The sequence below is a fragment of the Sceloporus occidentalis genome, unplaced genomic scaffold, assembly GCF_023333645.1.
Source record: "Sceloporus occidentalis isolate IW3139 unplaced genomic scaffold, rSceOcc1.0.p SCAF_1, whole genome shotgun sequence".
Lineage (NCBI taxonomy): Eukaryota > Metazoa > Chordata > Lepidosauria > Squamata > Phrynosomatidae > Sceloporus > Sceloporus occidentalis.
Window position 1 is genome coordinate 177,574,458 of NW_028316981.1, and position 21,759 is coordinate 177,596,216.

General features: G+C 42.9%; 1 protein-coding gene across 8 annotated transcripts; it reads right to left on the reverse strand.

The window, feature by feature from the left end:
• Positions 1–1,171: 1,171 nt before the first annotated feature.
• Positions 1,172–17,420, reverse strand: LOC149322824 (transforming protein RhoA-like). Of its 8 annotated transcripts, none has more exons than XM_089483432.1 (7): positions 17,213–17,419; positions 10,057–10,217; positions 8,784–8,926; positions 8,541–8,698; positions 4,516–4,636; positions 3,155–3,285; positions 1,172–2,510 (listed from the first exon to the last, which is right to left on the reverse strand). In XM_089483432.1, the coding sequence occupies exons 3-7, from the start codon at positions 8,803–8,805 to the stop codon at positions 2,337–2,339; spliced, it is 606 nt and encodes a 201-aa protein (XP_089339558.1). In that variant the 5' UTR covers positions 8,806–8,926; positions 10,057–10,217; positions 17,213–17,419; the 3' UTR covers positions 1,172–2,336. The 8 variants fall into 8 exon arrangements, with proteins under 8 accessions (XP_089339558.1, XP_089339569.1, XP_089339579.1 ...); XM_089483443.1 differs by having other exon boundaries at positions 9,994–10,217; XM_089483453.1 differs by lacking the exon at positions 10,057–10,217.
• Between the last annotated feature and the right edge of the window lie 4,339 nt (positions 17,421–21,759).

Genomic DNA, 21,759 nt, shown 5'->3' on the forward strand with positions numbered 1-21,759 from the left:
ATGGCTAGAATATGAGCTACTAACCTCTCCCTCTTTACCTATTTGGGTTACATGAAGATGAATTTGAAACCAGAGAAGGTGAACTATAATGGGATATGCAGGTTAAGCAAAAGAAAAAAGAAATGTCACAGTAAGCATGAAAAGGACTATATGTATATGCTACACTTCTACAAAAGATGAAACTGGGTACAAGATTCAGTATCTGCACATATACTTAGTGCTTTCAGTAATCATAGTATGTTTCATGGAAAAGTGACTGAATAAAATTTCAAGTATTCATGAGGGGGGATGTTTATTAGCCTTGCAAAGTCCTGATACCTAAAGCAGAATGTGTACATAACAGTTCCCCTTGTAAAATTATTTTCACAGAATTAAGCTTCTCTTTACTGCATTTCACGGTGCATATCCATGTATACACTGCTTTGCGTATTAGATGGTGGGGAACTTTTCAGTGCCAACTCCCCAATGCTTCTTACTCTCCTGCTGAACAGACAAGTAAGATATCGTACTGGGAGTATAAAAAGGAAAATGGTGTATGTATGGAGACAGAATACTGTACTATCAAAAATGTGGCTTGGTGGGGCAGTGCTTATCAATTACCCTAACACATCTCACCTGTTTGACTCTGGCCTCCAATGCTATTGTGTCCCTGTATGGCCATTTGGCCACTGGACTAGCCTGCAGACTTAGAAGATTCTGTGCTGAGAATCCATCCATTTGAAAACAGACCAGGAAACCCAAGGAAGCGCCTAAAATGTTACCTTTTAGTTTAGCATGGTTCTCTTCTCCAGCAGAGTAATGTTGTCTAAAGCCAACACACTACAATGCAATGTAGCCTCAAAAATCTAAAGAGGCAGCATGAATGCTAGTGACTAAGCTGCCTACTTCTTAGGTAGTTCCAAGTCAAATTTGACCGCTCTTCTACCTGACTTCTTTCTCTGTCAATACTACAGGTCTCACCAGAAACAGTTCAAGTTTTCCCAGAAGGCACAAGTTCAAATAAACTGTGCCCTTCTCTCAGATACCAGAGGGGTGGGGGTGGGGGGCGGCGGCATGGGGAAGGAGTGGCGGTACAGATGGAGAGTAGCCTTCCTAAAACTTACTTCTACCAGATATAAGATACAGGGTTCCCTACACATTTTTAAAGAGGCAAGAAGCAGATCCCACCGTGTACTAAACATTGCTACAAATTTATTACAGATTTGTTTTTCAAGTACATTTTGAAAAGTAACAACCACTTTTTAAACATGTGAATACAAATTAAACACAAAAATCATACACCCCGTGGCAATGCAATGAGTACAAAGGGGGAGGGGGAAGCAGGAGTGAAGGGGAGCAGAGAGACAGAAGCAAGATAGTTAATTCCTTTGCACTTGGAACTGTGGCAGTGGCTATTCCAGCCACAGGAGGTCCAGAGAGCTGCCCAACAGCAACAAACTGGCCCATAGCACCTCTGCTTACAAATATAGATATTTTTGCTTAGAAGGGACAGGCTGTGGGGCCCAGTCTCCAGGGCCAGTTTGAAGGACAGAGAGCTCCCTCCTCTGCTGCTAGGAGATTAAATATTTAAATTGGGGGAAAAACGCTCTTATTCAGGAGTGGGGTCCAGGGAAGTGAGAAAGCCCTCAAAGAAAATTTCTAGTTAGGTGGCCTTTTCAGTGGGGTACATTTGCCTTGAGGAAGGGGAAATGATCCAAAGTGGTTCTACTGTATCACAGAACAGAACGCCATCTCAGGGACTGATTTGTCTTCCAAGATAAGGGTGCAAGGAGGACTCTGGCCACCTAGGCTGGAGGACTAAATCTTTCCACTCCCAAGAGATAAAATGTGTTACAGAACGTTAGTCCCTTGTTGGGCAGGGGAAATCCCCTAGGGCTGGAAGTTCCAATTCAAAGCTCTGACTGTTACTAAAAGCAAAGCACTCTTGAAGGAAGTCTTTTATAAAGGAACTGCCAGGAGCAGTGTAGTGCCATGGGCTACCAACAAGAGACCCAAAGACTGCTGTGAGCAAGCACGCAGAAGGACAAAGAGATCTCCCACTGACCCATCAGGGGCTGGCACCTTCCAGCCTTCTGTAGAAGGGACAGAAGTCTGTAATGGAAGGGAGAAAATGCCACCCCTGCACAGGGATGGAAAGAGCCTGGGGCAGACTGGGAACCACACCTCCATAGTTAGTTGCCATGCTCCAGAAGAACCCCTGCCCACCTCTAACGGGCTTCCCCTCTGAAGAGACATGCCAGTCCTGCCTTCAGCACAGTTATCAGAGGGGAAGCAAGCCCAGAAACTAACAGCTCACTGGCTTGGCTGGCAGGCAGGGAAGGCAGGCTGGGGAGGAATTACAGCAGCTGGCATGAGGTCTTTTTGCGCCCACGCTTGGCTTGCAGGGCAGCTCGGGTGGCCATCTCGAACACTTCCCGTACCCCATCCTTCGTTTTGGCAGAACATTCCAGATAGCCAAATGCACTAATCCTGTTGGCCATGTCTCGGCCCTCCTCCGGCTTAACTGGTTCCTAGAAGGGGAAAAAGAATAGTGAGGTCTCCTAGGCGCTATCTTTGTTAACAGAAAGGGTACAAGTACCAATTAAAGTTTAAAAATACCTTCAATTTTTAATACTGACTTCTTAGGATAGTTTGAAAGTGGTACTCATTCTTTTCTAGAATGAGGATTGTGGAGTAATGCAAATGCAACCCTCAGATGCTATACAGATTGGGCTCTTAAAGCATTTGCATTCTGCCTCACCAAACCCCCTTCATAAATGAGTTCAGGTCCAGCTCCTTCAAACCACGTGAACAACTGAGGACAAAGAAAAGTTCTTTTTGGACTAGCATGGTTACCTGTAGCACAAGGCTGGACAAAGGGGAACCCTCTGTTAGCTGGAAGCTCTTGTTCTTATGGAGCCAAGAAAGGGATGAATTGCCTTCTGTAAGTATCCAAGAATGGCAACACTCCTTTTAAATATGTTGCAAAGCTCAAGGGAACTTTGTTCACTTCAGGGTTCTTCCCTTTCTTTTTGGCATTTTTGGTAGTTTGTGTAGCCCCCCAAAACATCCCAAACCCATCACAGTTGTTCATCCCAGATCTAACAGGCTCTAAATCCTCTTAATGGCAAAACCATGAAATGCCTGCAAAGGGAGATTAAGCATGTGGCTTCACCTGCTTCATCTTGGCTAGCTCCCGGCGTGTGTGCTCATCATTACGCAAGTCTTTCTTGTTTCCCACCAGGATGATAGGCACATTAGGACAGAAATGCTTCACCTCTGGAGTCCACTTCTCAGGGATGTTCTCTGGAAGAGCACAAGAACTCAGAATGTCAACTTACAAGCACTGGAGTTGACTATGACATCCCAAAGCAAAGACTTCGGAAACAACGGCAACTTACTTCTGCTATTTCCAGAAGTAACTGAAGGATTTCTCCTCCTACCCCACCCATACTAGTGTGAAAGCTGAGGAAATGGTGGTGTAGCAGCCACAATAAGTGTTAGAAGCTGGGCTGTATGTACATTGGAGAGAAATGATGAAACACTGCATAGCTGTGACACAGGCCATGTGTCTACTAGCTACATTACTTGAAACTTTGGTGCAGGAATGAGCTACTGCCAGGAATTGGGCATATCACTGGCCCAATGGGAAACCTCAGTGTGCTGTACTCTCCTATTTCTTCCTTCTCACTTAAATAAAACATATAAAGGGAAGAAGCTGCCCCCAGAAAAACACACCAAAGAGATCTCAAACTCATAAAGATAAGGTTAAGGCAAAGAAGAGGATCATGACATCTCCATCCCATCCCAGTGATGGCAAAGGGAAAAAAATGCCTCACTATTGGTGATGGGTCTTTGCCTTCTCACTCCATACAGCTCCAATAACCAATTCCTGCTGCAAGGATAACTGAAGGAAGCTCTACTAGCTGCTTGTGGTTGAGCCTACTTCATTTTCCCTAAAGCAGGCAGAATTTAAGTCTGCAAAGTTTCATCCACAGGAAGGAGGAGGCGTTGGCATTTTCCCCTTTACCTGGAGGGCTGGGAGTTCTTCAGCTAGAGAGCCCCATCAATGGGAGGGAGGGTGGGGAGAGCAATGGTTAGCCCACGCCTCAGACTTCTTGCTGCCAGAGGAGGAAAAATACTCAATGTGCCTTTGCCTGGGAGACACTCCATGAGATTGCAAGGGTGAATAACATTGTTCAGTGGCAGCACATGTGCTGTCTCCTCCTCCTCACTATAAGAATGCTGCTCAACAACTTTCATAGCAGTCTGCTACTAATTTCAGGGGCTAAATACTCAGGAGGGAGATTGTGCGATCAATCAGCAGAAGTAGCTTTGTTTGTTCTGGGGGAATCATGGGGCTCTTCAAAGATGACAAAAAGAGATCCACTTTCCTCAACCCACTTGAGCCCATAGACAACAGCTAGCAGTAACAATCTAATAACTCTGGGGGGGCGGGGGGCGGGAAGCAGCCTAAGTCTATCTGGGCTTCTCCCTCAGGCAATTATCACTCCAGTATAGAAAGGAAGGACTCACCTAAACTGTCAGGGCTGTCAATGGAGAAACACATGAGGATGACATCTGTGTCTGGGTAGGAGAGAGGTCTCAAGCGGTCATAGTCCTCTTGGCCAGCTGTATCCCACAGGGCAAGCTCCACCTGTACAAGTACAAAAAAACCAGCTCAGACGGATGCCAGCATTGTCACTTGTCTCAGCATCAGCATGTTCTGTAGTGTGACAGTGGTATATCCCACCTGACCCATAACACGCTTTACCAAACCACTTCTGAGCCAATGCCAAAGGAAGCCAATAGTGTCTGAAGTCAACAAGAAAGAAAACCCATTTCTATTTTTTCCCCCAAAACAGTCCCCACTTCTGTTTTTTAAGGGCTGAGGCAATGGAAGAAGAGGGTGTTTCAAAAAAAATTTTATTCAATAACTCCCAGAAAGCCTAATGTCTGAGGCAATATATAAAAAGGCAGCTTCATGCTACATTTCACGCATTGGTAGACAACTGTGTTTCCATACCCATGTGCTCAGAAAGACACACCAGAGCCAAATAAAAAGCCAAGATCTAATTGTGTAATACAGCTGATGGAAGCAATTTTGTGAGTACAACCTGGAAGAAGCAGTTTCCTATCAAGACCTGCTTTGGCAGGGGAGATCAGAAAATCTAGTTCAGAAGTGTTCCTGGTCAGCCATAAGGCAGACCAGAGAATAGGGAATTTGCCTGTGCTGGATGGGGTTACACTCTCTCTGAAATCACAGGCTGACATCTTGGGTGTTCTCCTGGACTCAGCTCTGAGCTTGGATGCCCAGGTTACAGTGGTAGCCAGGAGTGTATTTGCTAAAACTAGTATGCCCCGTGTTTTGTGACACTGGGTCTAGCTGTGCTAACACATACCTTGATTACATCCTGTTTAGACTACTGCAATGCACTTTGGAAACTTCAGCTGTTTCAAAATACTGCAGCCAGAATTCTGACCAGAGCCAGTTATAGGGAGCATAACACAACTGGCTACCAGTTCATTTCCAGGTACAATTCCATTTCAAAGTGCTGTGCTGATAATGACCTATAAAGCCCTACATGTCTTACTTCCAGACTATCTGAAAGATGTGTAGGACTTAATAGGTCGTAAGGTCTACAGGGGAAGGCCTTCTCAGTACCATCACCATCTTGCTTGGTGAGGATATGAGAGACAACCTTCTCAGTGGCTGCTCCCATCTTCTGGAATGCCCTCCCATGGGAGGCTAGTTGGTCCCCTTCCTGCTTTCCTTTTGCTGGCAATGTAAGTACTGTACTTTAACTCTTATTAAAAAAGGAACACTTCCCTGGTGAAAGCCAAGAGTATAATCTGCCCTGGAAGCACTGACCTCCTTCTACTCTCTCATCCATTCATCCTTTAGGGTGACCACAAACAGTTATACCTGCTGGAATTTTGTAAGTTTTTTTACATTGTTTTTATTTGCATCATCCTTTACATCCTTTGTTTTGTTTGTGTGTGGTGTGTGCTTTCAAGTCATTTTGGACTTATGGTGACCCTAAGGCAAAGCTATCACAGGGTTTCTTGGCAAATAAAATAAGATTTGTTCAGAGGTTTGCCACTGCCTGAGGCTGAGAGCATGTAACATGCCCAAGATAATCCACTGAGTTTCATGGCCAAGCTGCAAATCAAACCCTAGTCTCCAGAGTCATAGTCCAACACTGAAACCACTATGCCATGCTGTCTTTCTACACACGCCCCTAAATTTTACCCTCAATGTATCCACAGGTCTTATCAAAACCCATAATTTTGGCCCCCAAAACCTGCTCCTGATTTACACTTGAGGTCAGCATATAGTCAAGTATATACGGTAACCATATCAGAGATGATTTTTTTTTTAAATCGGGTGTGTACTTTAGTTATGTTTTTAACTTTTCTATGTTTATGTAACTTTATACTGTTCTTGACTAGTTGATTTTAACTGGTTTTTTTAAATTATTATAAAGTTTTTTTAATGGATTTATTTGTGAGCTGCCTTGGATCCCTTTCTGGGAGAAAGACTGCATAAAAATGAAATTAAATGAAATAAATAAATAGGTATTCTCAGGGAAGAGGAAAATAAATCAACCTTTCCCAGTTACAGTGATATAACTGTATCCCTCAGTTGACACATATTCTTGTGTCCTGGACAAGTAATTTCCCTTTCCAGTATAAGTTCACATTTTCAACACTGCAGAGAAATGTATTTTACTGTCACCCCTTTCTATCAAATACATTTCAAATTTCACCAGAAGATTTTCATATTCATTAGATATTTCTGGTATACAGCACTACTTTTTAGGTTCCTTGTTCACACATGCCAAATTGGACATTTTCCAGATGTAGCCTGACAAGAGCTAGCTTGCAAGACACAGCTCACTCCCTGATTGTATGCTATCATAACCAGACTGTACTACAGCAGCACTCATTCTTAAAGTAAAATTTGCTGCTTCCCTTTCAAATATAAATCAGGGTGGATTTTAAATCAAATTGATTTAAATCATGATTACTCAGAAAGGCTTTGTTTAATCCCCCTCCAAAAAGGGCCTTCTTCCTTGCTATAAACTTAATACATGTTTTACACAACTCAAGAGTTACCAAAGACTTATTCTTGCTGGTATAATCTTAATATTTACAACCAAATGAAGGTTTCATTTACAGAATGACAACTTTTCAGATTAGTTTTACACTTCTATAAAAAATACTGATTTGGTTATACTATTACAAACACATCATAGATAGAAAATTATGAAATTATAGGGAAGTGAATAATCTGGTTTAATAAATTAATCGCTCATATTTGGACAAATTTTCTGCTGTACGGTGGACCCTTGCCTTATGTGGACGATCCGTTGCGGACTCCCCCGCGTAAGGCGAATTCTGCCTATGCTGGAGCCCCATTCATTTGAATGGGGCTCGTGCGCATGGTAGCGTGGGGGCCCATGCACACCACGGGCGCACACCCCATTCATCTGAATGGGACGTGCCACCCCTTGCGCGCCTTGCGGCTTGAACGCGTAAGCTCAAAGCCATGTATAGCGCACCCACATATAACGCGGGCGCACTGTACTTTACTGGTAGGAGAAAAATAATCATTACCTTAATAATAACAATTTAAATAGTATAATTTAACTTAAACAGTAACAGTATAGTTTATAAACTCTTGTATTTGCTTAAACATCCATGTTTGTTAACTGATGTGGATCAACAAAATTTTTTACACATAGATTTGCAAAAGAACAATGGAACTGTGATCACTGCAGACATAAATACACAGTTTTGAGAACTGTAAAACCAAGCATCTGTTGTAATATCTTCTAGATAGAAAAACTGCTCAATATACTTACAGAAACCTCTTGAAGAACATGACAGTGTGAATGGATTAATGGAATTCATTTACCAAAAAATGTAAACATTGCATGAATATAGTCTCTTGTTACTTAATTAAAAATTAGTCCCAATTTTATGATGAGCAACATTTGAACCATGTTACACAGAAAACTATATTGATAGATTTTTCTCAAAAAGCATTTAATATTAAAAATTTGATTTAAATTTTTAAAAATTCAGTTTTCATTTTTTAAAAAGATAACTGATTTTTATACAGCTTGATATAAACTAGTGTGTTCCAAGAGTGTGACACACTACTTACAACATATCACAATCATTAAGAAATAGTTATGAAACTTTAGAACAGTGCTGAGACAGTAGTAGAAATGATACCAGTGTAGGGAAATGTGTAGCCCTCCAAATATTGACCTGTAACTTAGCAGCCCTAGCTAGCACATCAAATGGTGAAGAATAGTCGGTTCTATGCTTTGGTAACATCTGGAACACCATACATGCCCCAGCTCTGGGGTCAAATAAAGATATTGTGTGCAGAGGCCACCCATGCACAGACCAGTCATCAAGTTTCTCTTTCCTCTTTCTGTGCCGTGAAAATAGTAAGGCACTATTTGCTCAGGATTAACATGAACCACCCCTATGACTAAGCAGTCTGTTCTACAAGCAGCCTAGCAGGCTCTTAAGGTCAGCATTACCTGCTTTCCATCCACTTCAATGTCAGCAACATAGTTCTCAAAAACAGTGGGGACATAGACTTCTGGGAACTGGTCTTTGCTAAAGACAATAAGGAGGCACGTCTTTCCGCAAGCTCCATCTCCTACAATGACAAGTTTCTTGCGTATGGCAGCCATCTCTGCTGAAAAAGAAGAACATTTGTTATTGATGTTAAAAACTATGGTTACTGAGTTATTGAAAGCCCATCAACTACAACTACACACCTTCAACAAGCCCTCCTGGCATCTGGTTTGTAATTAGCTATAAGAATCCAAAGCTATTCCTTGGATGACTTGCATTTGGCCCCAAGATCTTTCATTTCTGATCCCTACAGATGAATCAGGTCTGTGAAACTCCAGGTACACTTCTGGGAACAAAATCAGAGTGAGTGCAGATCATCAAACAATGCACTGTCTGGACCCAAAATACTTCTGGAAATACTGTAGTTTTGATATGGGACAATCAACCCAATCTAAATATTTTTAGAATTCAAACCACTTATGGGAATTTATTTGCAAAGAGTTAAGCAATAATGTGTGGATAATCTAATACTGAAATGTTCTGAACACTAGGCAATTTTAATTTTATAAGTTTCTGGAACCCACTTCTAGGATAGTCTCCCCATTTATAATCTCAGGCTGCAGTAATGCTCATCAATGTAAGTACAGCACTTTACCTCTGATTTAAACAGGAACCATCTCCTGGTGAAAGGACAGAGCATAATCTGACCTGAAAGTACTGACTTCCCTCTGCATTCTCATCCATCTAGCCTTCAGTGTGAGTACAAACAGTTATGCCTCCTGGAATTTTATAAGTTATTTGGCATAGTTTTTCTTTCCTATATCCTTTATATCCTTTGTTACATTCCCCTAAGTTTTACCCTTGACTTATCCAGGAGTCATATTAAAATCCATAATTTTGGCCCCAAAACCTGCCCTCGACTTATACATGAGGTCGACTTATAGTTGAGTATATATGGTAATCATAAAGGCACTGCTAGCTCAAATGTCCAAATCATAGCTATTATTCAGTGGCAACAGCATTATTTTCCTTGTGGAAAATTTTACAACCTGCATACATTATGCAAACTGAACCAATTTATTGAAGTTTTCATATCTTAACAGTAGCCATCCTGTTTTTGCTTGTCATGTTGTGGGCGAAATGGAGGGAATATAACCCTTTGACCATGGAAAATGTTACACATTCACCTTCTGCAATTTTAGCCAGCATTGCCTGAACACTATGAAGTACATTTTCCTCATGCTCTGAGATAAAAATCCACAGTTCTAAGAAAGGAAAAGACAGTAGAGTTTCCATCACCACCACCTTTTGCTTCTTGCAGTTCCAAAGCACACACCATTGCAGACGAACTCTGCCTTTATTATCCTCTCCTTTACATGATGATCTCCCCATTCAAAATATTATTTACTACACCTGCTTCACATCATCTCCCTCACAGACAGCTGACTGTGTTCCATGACTCTCAAACTTCCTTACTCAAAGATTGCAGTTTAATAGAACAGAATGCCAGCTCTGTAAGTTGTATTCAGCTGGAAATCAGGGTCACATATTGGAACTGTGTTTTAAAGCTGGCCATGATGTCTACTTTAGATGGGGATGGAGTCTGAAGAAATGTCCGTCTGAGGCTGCATCTGCAACTGTAGAAATAAAGCAATTTAAGTAGCTCACAAAACTAAAAATCCCAGAATTCCAGAGCAGTTAAAGTGGTGTTAAACTGCATTATTTCTGCAGTGCAGATGGAGCCTTAGATGTTAGCAACATGGATGACGATTCTAAAGCTTGGATCCCACACCTTACTGGGAAGATCTAGATTTTTAAGACTTCAACTCCCAGAATTCCTGAGCAGGGAGCATACTGTCTTGGACGTCTGGGAATTGAAGTCCAAAACATCTGGAGACCCAAAGGTTGAGAACCACCGATTTAGATAAACCTAGAGGGAATTAACTCTTTCAGCACTAATAGTCCAAGGAAGACACATCATTTTGACGGGTATTTGTAATGAGATCCCTTCATCATAACTTTTCTCAGATGGCAAAACTTGCAGTTACAGGAAGTGGCAATGCTGCCACAGAAGCAATGTGAAACTAAACCATATCACATATCCAGGGGTAGCAGTGTTGGCCATACAGCAAGGTACAATAACAACCAAAAGTCACAAAACAACTATATTTTTATTGGGCCAAGCAAAATGCACCATATTGTCAATGGACTTTAAATTTTATTTCCTGGACTTTAAGGACTTATTTCCATTTTCATAAGCGTTTTTCAGGCCAATTTAACTGAAAAATCAACATGAAAATCATATCTGATCCATCAGGAAAGAGACTAGAAGACGAAATGTGATTCATTCATTGGCTCTGCAAATTTAAGTATTGATCTCAACCATTATATGTATTGTATTCTGCCAATCCAAATTCAAATAAAGGGTTCTTCGTAGCTGGCGGGGTGTAAAATTGAACATGAAAATTATGCTGTTTAAAGATGGGGAAAACACACCTGAACACTGTCTTCAATTAGAACTCCATTTCAGTGCAAAATCTCCAGGCTCTGGCTTTACACATACAGCAACAGAAAAGCAAGGAAGCACCAAACACAATTCCAATTCTGGAGTTTACATTTCTACCAATATGCTCACAACTGCTGCATATACTAGCACTCTCTACTCCCAGTCCCATGACAAGAGGTCTAGCAGAAAAAGTACCTGTACAGATGTGTAGGCACAAATCAGGGCTTGCTATTCTTGAGGCAGCAAGTCTATGTGTCGGCTATACAACTTCAGGCTGAAGGTGGAAGCACAAATGAGTAACACCCCCAGATCCTACTTTGTCAAGAAAGGAATCTAAGTCCAAACCCTTCTCTGTGATCTCGTGTAACATTAATTGTGGGCCTCAAACCTGTAATATGAAGTAGTATTGAGAATCAGGACTCAGATTCTGCTCCCAAAGCCACTCCCTTTCCTAAGCCTTACTCCAGGAGCGAGGGGTGGAGGAGCCTCACCTCCGCACTTGGTATATGACATGGACAAACTCAAGTGTCTATTTGGCCTAGAACAAAAAATAATTGAACTAATTTTCAATTTCATCATGGACGTTGAAGAGTCAGCTGTTAACTGACACTATCTGGATGGTAGGGGAGAGATATTTCTGAGGCTTTCCCTGTTATTCCAGGAAAATTATTTTAGTTTCTACAATAAGCACCACCCTTCTCAAACTACATAGTGAGAAATGGACAATTATGAGTTTTAGCATTTAGCTTCAATATCATACTTCAGAGTAGCCTTCCCCAGCCCAGCATCCTCCAGCTGGGATGGATTAAAACTCCCTGAATACAGAACCAATTGCAACACTGACTGGGGGTGAAAGGATCTGTATCCCATCTGAAGGAACCAAGTTGGAACATCTGATCTGTATGAGGTTTTTCAAAAATCCTGAACCAAAGTTCAGTTAAAATTTCAAGATTATCTTGTTCAGATGAATAATTATATAGCAGGCGATATATAATTCATGGGCTGGAACATGTTAAATGAAATTTCAAAACAGCCTAGCAACAGTTACGTTGTTGTTGTTGTGTGCCTCCAAGTCATTTTTTATTTATGGCGATCCTGAGGGAAACCCAACACATCGTTTTCTTGACAAGTTTCTTCCTCTGCAGCTGAGAGAGTGTGACTACCTCAAGGTCACCCAGTGGGTGCTTATGCTTGAGTTGGGACTCAAACTCTGATCTCCAGAGTCATAGTCCATCACTCAAACCATGACATAACACTGGCTCTACATCTCTGAATTTACTATGCGACATTTATAAATCATTTATTTTTAAAGGGAATGCAAGTTTGATGTTCAAATGACTTTATGTGTATTTTAAATGCATATTTATAGTTAAGATTAACTGCTATCTTTTAAAATGTACAGAGGTCAGTGCTAGCATGTTAAATGTGTTTTAGCAGAGCTCAGGGTGGGGTACATGTGACCCTTTGGATGTTGTTGGCTTCCAACTCCAGACATCTCTAAACAGTAAGCAGGCTTCCTGAGGCTTGTAGGTGTCAAATAACTGATGGACAGGTTCCTCACAGCAATATTACATCTTTTCATCTCGCTTATCAAATACAAAGTTGAAATGGCAAGAATCCTTAATCCTGGGAAACATCCTAAATAAGAAAAGATAGCTCTATATGGATCCATGCATCAAAAGGAGGTAAAAGGAGTCACTCATTACAAGGCACTTGGCATTTCCTTCAGCTTGACTCACCAGATCCAGAACAGAAGCACTTTTCTCTAGGAAAAATGTCACTGCCCAGTTCTGCAATCTGGCCCTGGTGATTCATAGCTAAGTCGGACTTAGGTGGAAGATGTTCTTAAACGCCAGAAGATTTTTGTGCCAGGATTTGGGATGGGAGGAACAGAATACTCCAGTGACTAACTCCTTTGGACGTGTATTAAGAGGATATTTAAAGCCCAGGAAGTTCCACCCATCTCTGGAGCTCTAAACAACCTTCTTTCACACACTTCACAAGGAAAGAGGATTCAGCCTGCTTGATCAAGATTTACAGTGACTGCTTTCTTAGAAGGATTTTAAGGAGAGGAATTAACCTCCAGAGTGACTTCTTGTTTCCAGAGGACCTCTAGTAATAAATGTCCAACTCGCTATTTCCTACAGATGAGTAGCACCTTCTTTGCTTGGAAGATAACTATCCAAAAGACCTTTAGTAAAGATAGAGAAATCAAGAACATGGAATGTTAGAAGCTCAAGCTCATTTGGCTGCCAAGTAACCTTCCCTTTTAATGTTATACTCTAATTATTAGAACAAAAAAAACCTTGCAGACAGAAAACTCCAGTTTCTAAAATGCTCAGTGGAAGATATTATTCTCATCTAACACACCACTAAGGCCAACCTCCCCAAGTGACTCAGCAAGCTGGAAAGCAATTTTACTGTGATTTAACTAAGGGGTGGGTGTGGGTGAGGCAGACAAGAGAAACATTCACTTCCCAGTCATCAAAAGGAGCACTCAAACTCTAGCGCAAGAAATCCAAGCTGATCTTCCCCAGAGAAATCCCCTCTGGACAACAGACATTTAAGTTAACTGCCTGCTCTCCCCCATGGAGAGGGACCTTCTTAATGAGAGAAACTACTACTTGCTTCAACTGCCACATAGATATAGGTCACCTTCCCTTCCTAAATAGAATTGAGGTAAACACTTCCCAGGAGATACATATGTATAAAGAACTAGAACATCCTTCCTTGACTCCATGCTTTCCAGCTGCACTGTGACATTGCTCAGGAAGGACAGTTCTTTTGTCTATAGACGAGATTCCTTGATTATTTTTTACAGTACTGTATAATGCATAGTTTGGTAAAACTAACACTTGCCCACAAAAGACAATAGAGACATTGGGAATTCATTACTGGAGTAAACTAGCACAACTGTGTCCCAACTGCCCACCTCAATCAAAACGAAAGGTCTGGGGGGAGGAGGTATTTATTCTAATATTGGGGAAAAAAGTTGTGTAGTTTAGATTGGAAAAACCTGAAGTAACTGCACTACATGTCCTTGAACTAGGAGTGAAAAAGTTACCTGCCTGATATGATCCCTCCCATATTGGAGATGACTGAGCTGAGGTCAAGAGATGTTACATCCACAGTGTTATTAACCCTATACTGCTAGACAGCCAAATAACTTTTGACAACTGTAGACAGGAGTCCTGGAGGCACAGTGGTTAAATGACGGTCCTGCAGCCACAGCATTGTAAGTTCAATCCTAGAGGAGGGCTCCAAGGGCCACTCAGCCTTCCATCCTTTTGTAGGTCGGTAAAGTGAATACCCACCTTGTTGGGGGCAATTGGGTTATACATTGTAAGCTGCTTAGGGAGTACTAGTTCACTGATGAACGGTATAGAAATGTACTTGTTATTGCTATATAGGTAGGGTGGCAAGGGAGGTGACAGGAAAGGGTAGGAAAATGTAAAGCCTATTCTGATCCCGTCCCACAAAAGTTTTTTTCCTCTTTATTTCTTTGCTGGAAAAATATCAAGGTTTGGGAAAACCCTTCTGTAATGCCTTTGTTTTGAAGTTTGGAAGCTTGTTAGATTGAGGTTATTGCTACAGAACTACTAAACGGCTACACAGAATGTTTAAAGATAATAATAGAAAAGATAGTAGTATGATGACATTTATGGATCACTAAACAAATAGTACTTGGGACCAAACTCTGCCAAGGGGATTGCTCCTGGGACATGATGGCAAGGCCTTCATCAAAGCCTTAGAAGATTCTTTCATCTTTTGCAGCAAGTGAAATAAAATGACCTCACCTACGCAAAGTAGAAACTAACAAGTGAAAAGTGTTGCAAGTCTTAGCTGATAAAAGCTTTCCATTTCCTGATGTACATGAATCTCAAAAGCAAGAGCTCAGAATCAGAAATAATGACTACTTCAGGCACAAACTATGAAGTTAGGTTTATTTCTAAATTATTTTAACAATTGCAAATCGCTCCTGTTTACATAAAACCCAGGCCCACCAAGATCAGCGAGGCTCACTTCCAACTGAGTGTACCCACGTAGGAGTTGTCTTCGCTGTGTACTATGATGTAATGCTAAAGATTATCAACACTTCTTTGTTTATAATAGAGGAATGCTTGTTTGCCAAGTGATTTCCCCCCAAAAAGTTTATGCACAGTAACACTGAGATCTACATACTGAAGATGAGAGACTAAAGCTTTCCTTTATCAGCTAAGCGGATGGTCTCATCTCAGCCCAAAACCTACCAAAAGCCAAGATGAAATTTTGGGTGTGACGGCCTGCAGCCTCTGCTGTGAGACTGCAGAAAAATAAAATCTGTTACCCAATTCCTAACTATTTCTAACAATACAGTATTCCTACCATAAGTTATAATGTAGTACAGTATTGACCTCTTCCTATTCCTGTACTAATTTCCCCAGAAAAAGGCCAGCACAGTGCGGGGGTTTGAGTGTTGGACTACGACTCTGGAGACCAAGGTTCAAATCTCTGCTCAACCATGGAAACCCACTGGGTCACACTCTCTCAGCCTCAGGGGAAGGCAATGGCAAACCCCCTCTCAACACATCTTGCCAAGCAAACACCATGATAGGGTCACCGTACGTTGGAAATGACTTGAAGGCACACAACAACCAAGAGCACTAACTACAGTGGACTCTCTCCCACTGATTTTTATTCTTCCACAATACTACAAAGCACCCATCTATGATCAGAAGGAGACAGACAGGAAACTAAATAAACAGAATATATCTACACTCCATATAAAGTATTTGTATATTTGTTGTTGTGTGCCTTCAAGTCCTTTCCAACTTATGGCGACCCTAAGGCAAACTTATCATGGGGCTTTCTTGGCAAGATTTCTTGAGAGGGGGATTGCCATGGCCTTCTTCTGAGGCTGAGTGGGGATGCCAACCCTGGCCTCAGAGGGCCCAAACAGACAGGCCAAAATAAAGCTGCTTGGGTCACTTTGGAGGTATGCTGTTTAAACGAGACAGGCATTTTAAGAGGCCAGAAGCAGCACCAAAGCTAAGCTCCAGTCCGGGCTCTTAGGACACAAGCATCATTTAAACAGCATACCTCCAAAGTCACCCAAAGCAGCTTTACTTTGGCCTGTCTGTTTGGGCCCAGAGTCGTCTTCCGATGCTCACATCACTCCACCAAGGTGGCTCTGGATCCCCACAGCTCCACCCAAGTCCCCCTTTCTCTAGCAAAAGTTGAGAAGAGGGGGATTCAAACCTTGGTCTGGAGGCCAGAGTCACAGTCTGCGGGATGAAAGCAAGGCCATGGAAGCCGAGACGTCTTTATTGAAGCAGGCATTTAATATATAATCATGGCAGGGTGCCTTTTGTGTGTGTGTGGGGGGGGGGGGGTCACACACACACACACATATATATATATATATAGGTCTTGATGTTGGTGTGGCGTGTTTCCCTTCCACGGTTTTGTACCCTTATTTCTGTGTGTTTTTATATCAATAAACTTTATTTTTTAAAAAAGCAACTAACTGGAGAGCAAGCAGGAAGTCGTGCTTTTTAAAGGGGAGAGGGGAAAGCATGGGCTGGCCGTAGACATCGATGCATGTGTTTACATTTTGGATAAAGTTTGGAATCTTTTTATATAAATACAAAATGTTATAGCAAAAAAACCCCAGTGCCTCTTAGATAAAGTGGCAAGATCAAGAAGAAGTTGGCAGCATCAGCTTTCATAGACTTCAGCCTACTTCTTCAGATGCATCAGTAGACTTCTAAGGCGGCTGCAGACCCAACAGAGGAACGCCCCGCGCATGCGCAGGGATCCCCCTTCGAAATTCTGTCCCCCTCTCTCTTTCTCAAGCGAACCCTTCCAGCCAATCAGAGCTCGCCCCTTTCGAGAGACGTTCCTAAGGCTCGCGCCACCCGCCCCGCCCTGGAACCAGCCCTCCCCTTTCGCGCATGCGCCTTAGCGCGCTTCTCCCCTTCCCTCTCAGACTCCCTCCTCCCTCCCGCAACAAGCCAACTTTTCACCAACAGCTCTCTCTCTCTCTCTCTCTCTCTTTTTTTGAATGATTCAAACGCCAACCGCCAACCTTAAAAGGGCTTCAAGCTTCCTTCACGCGCTCAGCAGCCACATGAATTTCCGCCTTACCCGGGTCGGCTCTCTAGGCTGCCTCCACTCACTGCCGGCTCCGCCCGGCTCCCTCGCCTCCACTCTCCTCCACAGCTGCTCAAGCCCCGCCCAGCTCGTGATTGACAACACCAGCCAGCCTATGGCGTGACGCGACAGAAACGTTTCCCCCAAGTCACCGCCGTATAAAAGACGCCTGAGCCCGCCCTGTTGCGAGATTGACAGTAGGCAGTAACCAATGGGAAAGCAAAAGTCGCTCCCTGTTCGGGTTTGGTGGTGTCATCGGGCGCTGCCTGGCTCCGGAGTGACAGGAAGCGTCTACCAATCGCCGCCCGCCCTCAAAAGCCCGGAAGAAGGATAAATGTTGCTGATTGGAGCGAAGCGAATAGCGACCCAATAGCAGGCGGAGGGCGGGACTTTACCTCACAACGCTCGGCTGCGATTGGGAGCCGGCGGTGGCCAGTGGGAGCGCGCTGTAGACGAGGGCACCCTGGTGATTTCCCGACAAAGGCGGGCCTCAGCGTTGAAAGGGAGACGCCCACCTCATGACAAAGGCTCAGCCGCCACCAATGGGAGCGCTCGTTTCATTCCTCGTCGAGCGGCCTTTCCCAGCGAGTGGGGCTTCCCGCCCAATTGTTGCTCCCCGAGAGACAAAGTGGCCTCCTCCTCCTCCTCAGGCGGCCATCTTGGGAGGTTCTGAACAGCGCCACCCAGAGGCCTAGCGAAGCATGGCGCTCTCCCTTCAAAGTTCTGCCTCAAAAGTTCACCGAAGCACTGCCCCTCAGTATAATAAAATGGGGATTTTTTTTGGGGGGGACGAACCAACTGTGGCCCTCTCAGTAGTTTTGGACTACAAGTCCCATCACGCAGCAGTGTTGTTGGCCATATCGTTGTGTGCCCTCAAGTCGTTTCTGAGACTTGTGGTGACCCTAAAGTAACATTATAATAGGGATTTAATGGCAAGATTTGTTCAGAGAGGGTTTGAGGCTGAGAGAGTGTGACTTGCCCAAGGTCACTGAGTGGGTCTCCATGGCCAAGCCATGATCCGAACTCAGAGCCAGAGTACAAACCACTACACCACCCTGGCTCTTGTAGGAAAGTACAACACCATCCAAAAACCACAGAATAGTGGATACTGTTATTGGAACAACTAAAATGCACAAAATACATGCTAAGGGATCCTGTAGCGCCTTTGGCAGACTGATTTTCCATACTTAACATCTCTACGTCTTAGGAAAATCCATGTTGGAAGGTTTTGAAGCTCTACAGATATTCCTCCATACCTTTTTAACACAGAACCTGTGGCTAACATTGTCCCATGGTTTTTTCCTACTCTATCATTTGTAACACCTTTGCCCTGATGAAGAAGCAGTGGAGCTTTGAAGACTTGCCACATATATATTTTGTGTATTTTAGTTGGTCCCATCAAGATATCACTACACTGTGCATTTTGGATGTTATTGTAGTCTGCTTTTATGATACACATATTTCCCCCCTGAAGAACACAAGTAGCTTCTTGTGGAGAAAGTTAGATTACTGAGTCACAAGATTGGGCCATTATAATTATCACACTATGCTGTTACAGTGCCATTGTTTCACTTTTAACTGTTCTGGTTGCCTCTTGTGAACTTTAGGGGGTTGTAGTTTAGAATCATAGAATCGCAGAGTTGGACGAGACCACGAGGGCCCTGATCCAGTCCAACCCCATTCTGCCATGCAGGAACTCTCAATCAAGGCATCCCCATTGATAGATGGCCATCCAGCCTCTGTTTAAAGACTTCCAAGGAGGGAGACTCCATCATTTTCCATTGAGGGAGTGTGTTCCACTGTTGAACAGTCCTTACTGTCAGGAAGTTCCTCCTAATGTTGAGCTGGAATCTCTTTTCCTGCAGCTTGCATCCATTGCTCTGGGTCCTAGTCTCTGGAGCAGCAGAAAACAAGCTTGCTCCCTCCTCAATATGACATCCCTTCAAATATTTAAATAGGGCCATCATATCACCTCTTAACCTTCTCTTCTCCAGGCTAAACATCCCCAGTTCCCTGAGTCTTTCCTCATAGGGCATGGTTTCCAGGCCCTTCATCATTTTAGTTGCCCTCCTTTGGACACGCTCCAGTTTCTCAATGTCCTTTTTGAATTGTGGCGCCCAGAACTGGACACAATATTCCAGGTGGGGCCTGACCAAAGCAGAATAGAGTGGCACTATTACTTCCCTGGATCTAGACACTATACTTCTATTGATGCAGCCTAAAATCGCATTGGCCTTGTTAGCTGCCGCATCGCACTGTAGACTCATGTTCAATTTGTGATCTACTTGGACTCCTACATTCCTTTCACATGTAGTCTCATTCAGCCAGGTGTCTTCCAACCTATATCTGTGCATTTTTATTTTCATTTGTTCTCTTGCAAAACTCTGGGAGTCATAAAAGTGTCCCATTTGCCCAGCTGGAATAATACGTTTGGCAAAAATACTCTCCCCACACTTTCACAACCTGAAGAGTCATGCAGAGGGTAGAAAAACCCACACACCATCTTTTCGTTTGCCTGCCAGGTTTAATAATCCAGTAAGACTGAGTGTAGTGTCTTGTTTTGCTTCTGGTGGTCTTTAGTACAGATAGGGAATGGCAGTGTTTCTGAATTCACCTTCTATTATCCCACCCAGCATGGTCATGTTGACTAGCGTTAATGGGAACTGAGTTCAACAACCTGGCGGCAGCTGTTTTCCAATCCAACCTGGAACTGTAAAGATCCTTGAAACTGAGGCAAAGCTTTTAGATGCCACACACACGCTCAATCCCTGTGCTATGAGCCAGTTTTGTAGGTGTTCACCAGAAAGACTAGAACTTACTATGTTCCACGCTGTAAGTCTACCCTTTGATAGCAACGTTAGCCTTTTAGCCCTGAATACAGTGGGCCCTTGGTATCCGCTGGGGTTTGGTTCCAGGATCCTCCATGGATACCAAAATCAGTGGATACTCAAGTCCTGTTAAATACAATGGCACAGTAAAATAATGTCCCTTACATAAAACAGCAAAATCAAGGTTTGCTCTTTGGAATTTATATATACATACTCGAATATTTTCAAGCTGTGGATGCCTGAACCTGTGGATAAAGAATCCATGGATACAGAGGGCCAACTATACTTTGTACTAGACTCTAGAGATCGTGGCACTATTGGGACCACACGGTCCCCAGCCTTAGTTCAGTTTTAAACTACACTTTACATGCTGTTTTCCACAGAATTAGATACATTTGAATGCCTTTAAATACTAGGAACCTTAATTTCTACATCAATACTAAATAAATAAATAAATAAATAAAGTAACCTCCTTCTGACAGGGCTTCCTCTTTCACACCTCCATCCTTTAATCTCTGTCCAGTATTCAGCTGCCCGCATTGTCACATCCGCTCGCCGCTTTGACCATGTTTCTCCTCTTTTCTCCTCCCTTCATTGGCTCCCCTTCCCCTTCCGCATCCGGTACAAGCTTTTATTATTGACTTTCAAAGCCCTCCATGGATTGGCCCCTCCTTACTTATCTGACCTTCTTTCTCCTTACATTCCTACTCGCACCCTCTGCTCTGGTAGTCAAGGTCTCCTGTCACAGTGTAGGACTATCACTGCCCCCTCCCGAATTCGTCCCTTCTCGCTTGCTGCCCCTTACTCCTGGAACCTTCTCCCCCACATGCACACCTCATCACTTCTCTACCCAGTTTCAATACTGAGTTAAAGACTATATTGTTTAGAGAAGCATTCCCAGAGGTGAGCCCCTCTCTGACCCAGGAAGCCTCCTTTTAAGCATCCATTAAGAAGCCAAGCCCTTCCTCCAGTCCATCTGCCTTGGTCCAGGCCTCAGAGGTGGAGAAGAACTGCTGGACCTGATCCCATTCCCCACCACCACTCCCTTCTCCTTTTGTGTCGTGTCTTCTTAGATTGTAAGCCTGAGGGCAGGGAACCGTCTAACTAAAAGATTGTATGTACAGCGCTGTGTAAATTTATAGCACTTTATAAAGGTTAATAATAATAATAATAATAATAATATAATAATAATACGGAGAAACCAAGAATGCTTAAGGCTTGGATAGCTTTTAGAAAGTCACAATTGTTTTCTCACATATTTACCTGTTTTCTACCTAGGCAATATCTGAAACCCTGTTCTTAAAGTAACATGAGAGTATTTATGCAGCACTATAGTACCATACTCATTTCTGATATCTGTTGTCATCCAGTTTGGGTCATTACAGTATTGTCCAATTTATTCCACTTGATAATATTCCAGGGTAGAAATGTACATTGGGCTGTCCGCTCAGCTGCTTTTGCAGGAATCAATGTATGGTGGCGGTCTGTACTTCTCCAATGGTATTATTCAGTGTCTTCTGTACCCTTTTCTCATACCCTCTCCCTGCACTGTCCTTTTCACACATTTTCAGTCTCTCTTGCACTAACTATGGCATTGACTGACTGAGTAGTCAGGATATCTGCTACTTAAGCAGCAGCACAACCTTTCATTTCATTACATTATGTGACATCGTGCAGTATGAAGTAAATCTACTACATTTAGGCCCAGGCCAA

Coding starts and splice junctions, on each gene's coding strand:
- LOC149322824 (XM_089483453.1), bottom strand. CDS start 8,805: ATGCCAGGAGGGCTTGTTGAAG. Junction 3,286..4,515: donor TGACAGCCCTGACAGTTTAG/GTGAGTCCTTCC, acceptor GTGCTCTTCCAG/AGAACATCCCTGAGAAGTGG. Junction 2,511..3,154: donor AGCTAGCCAAGATGAAGCAG/GTGAAGCCACAT, acceptor TTCCCCTTCTAG/GAACCAGTTAAGCCGGAGGA.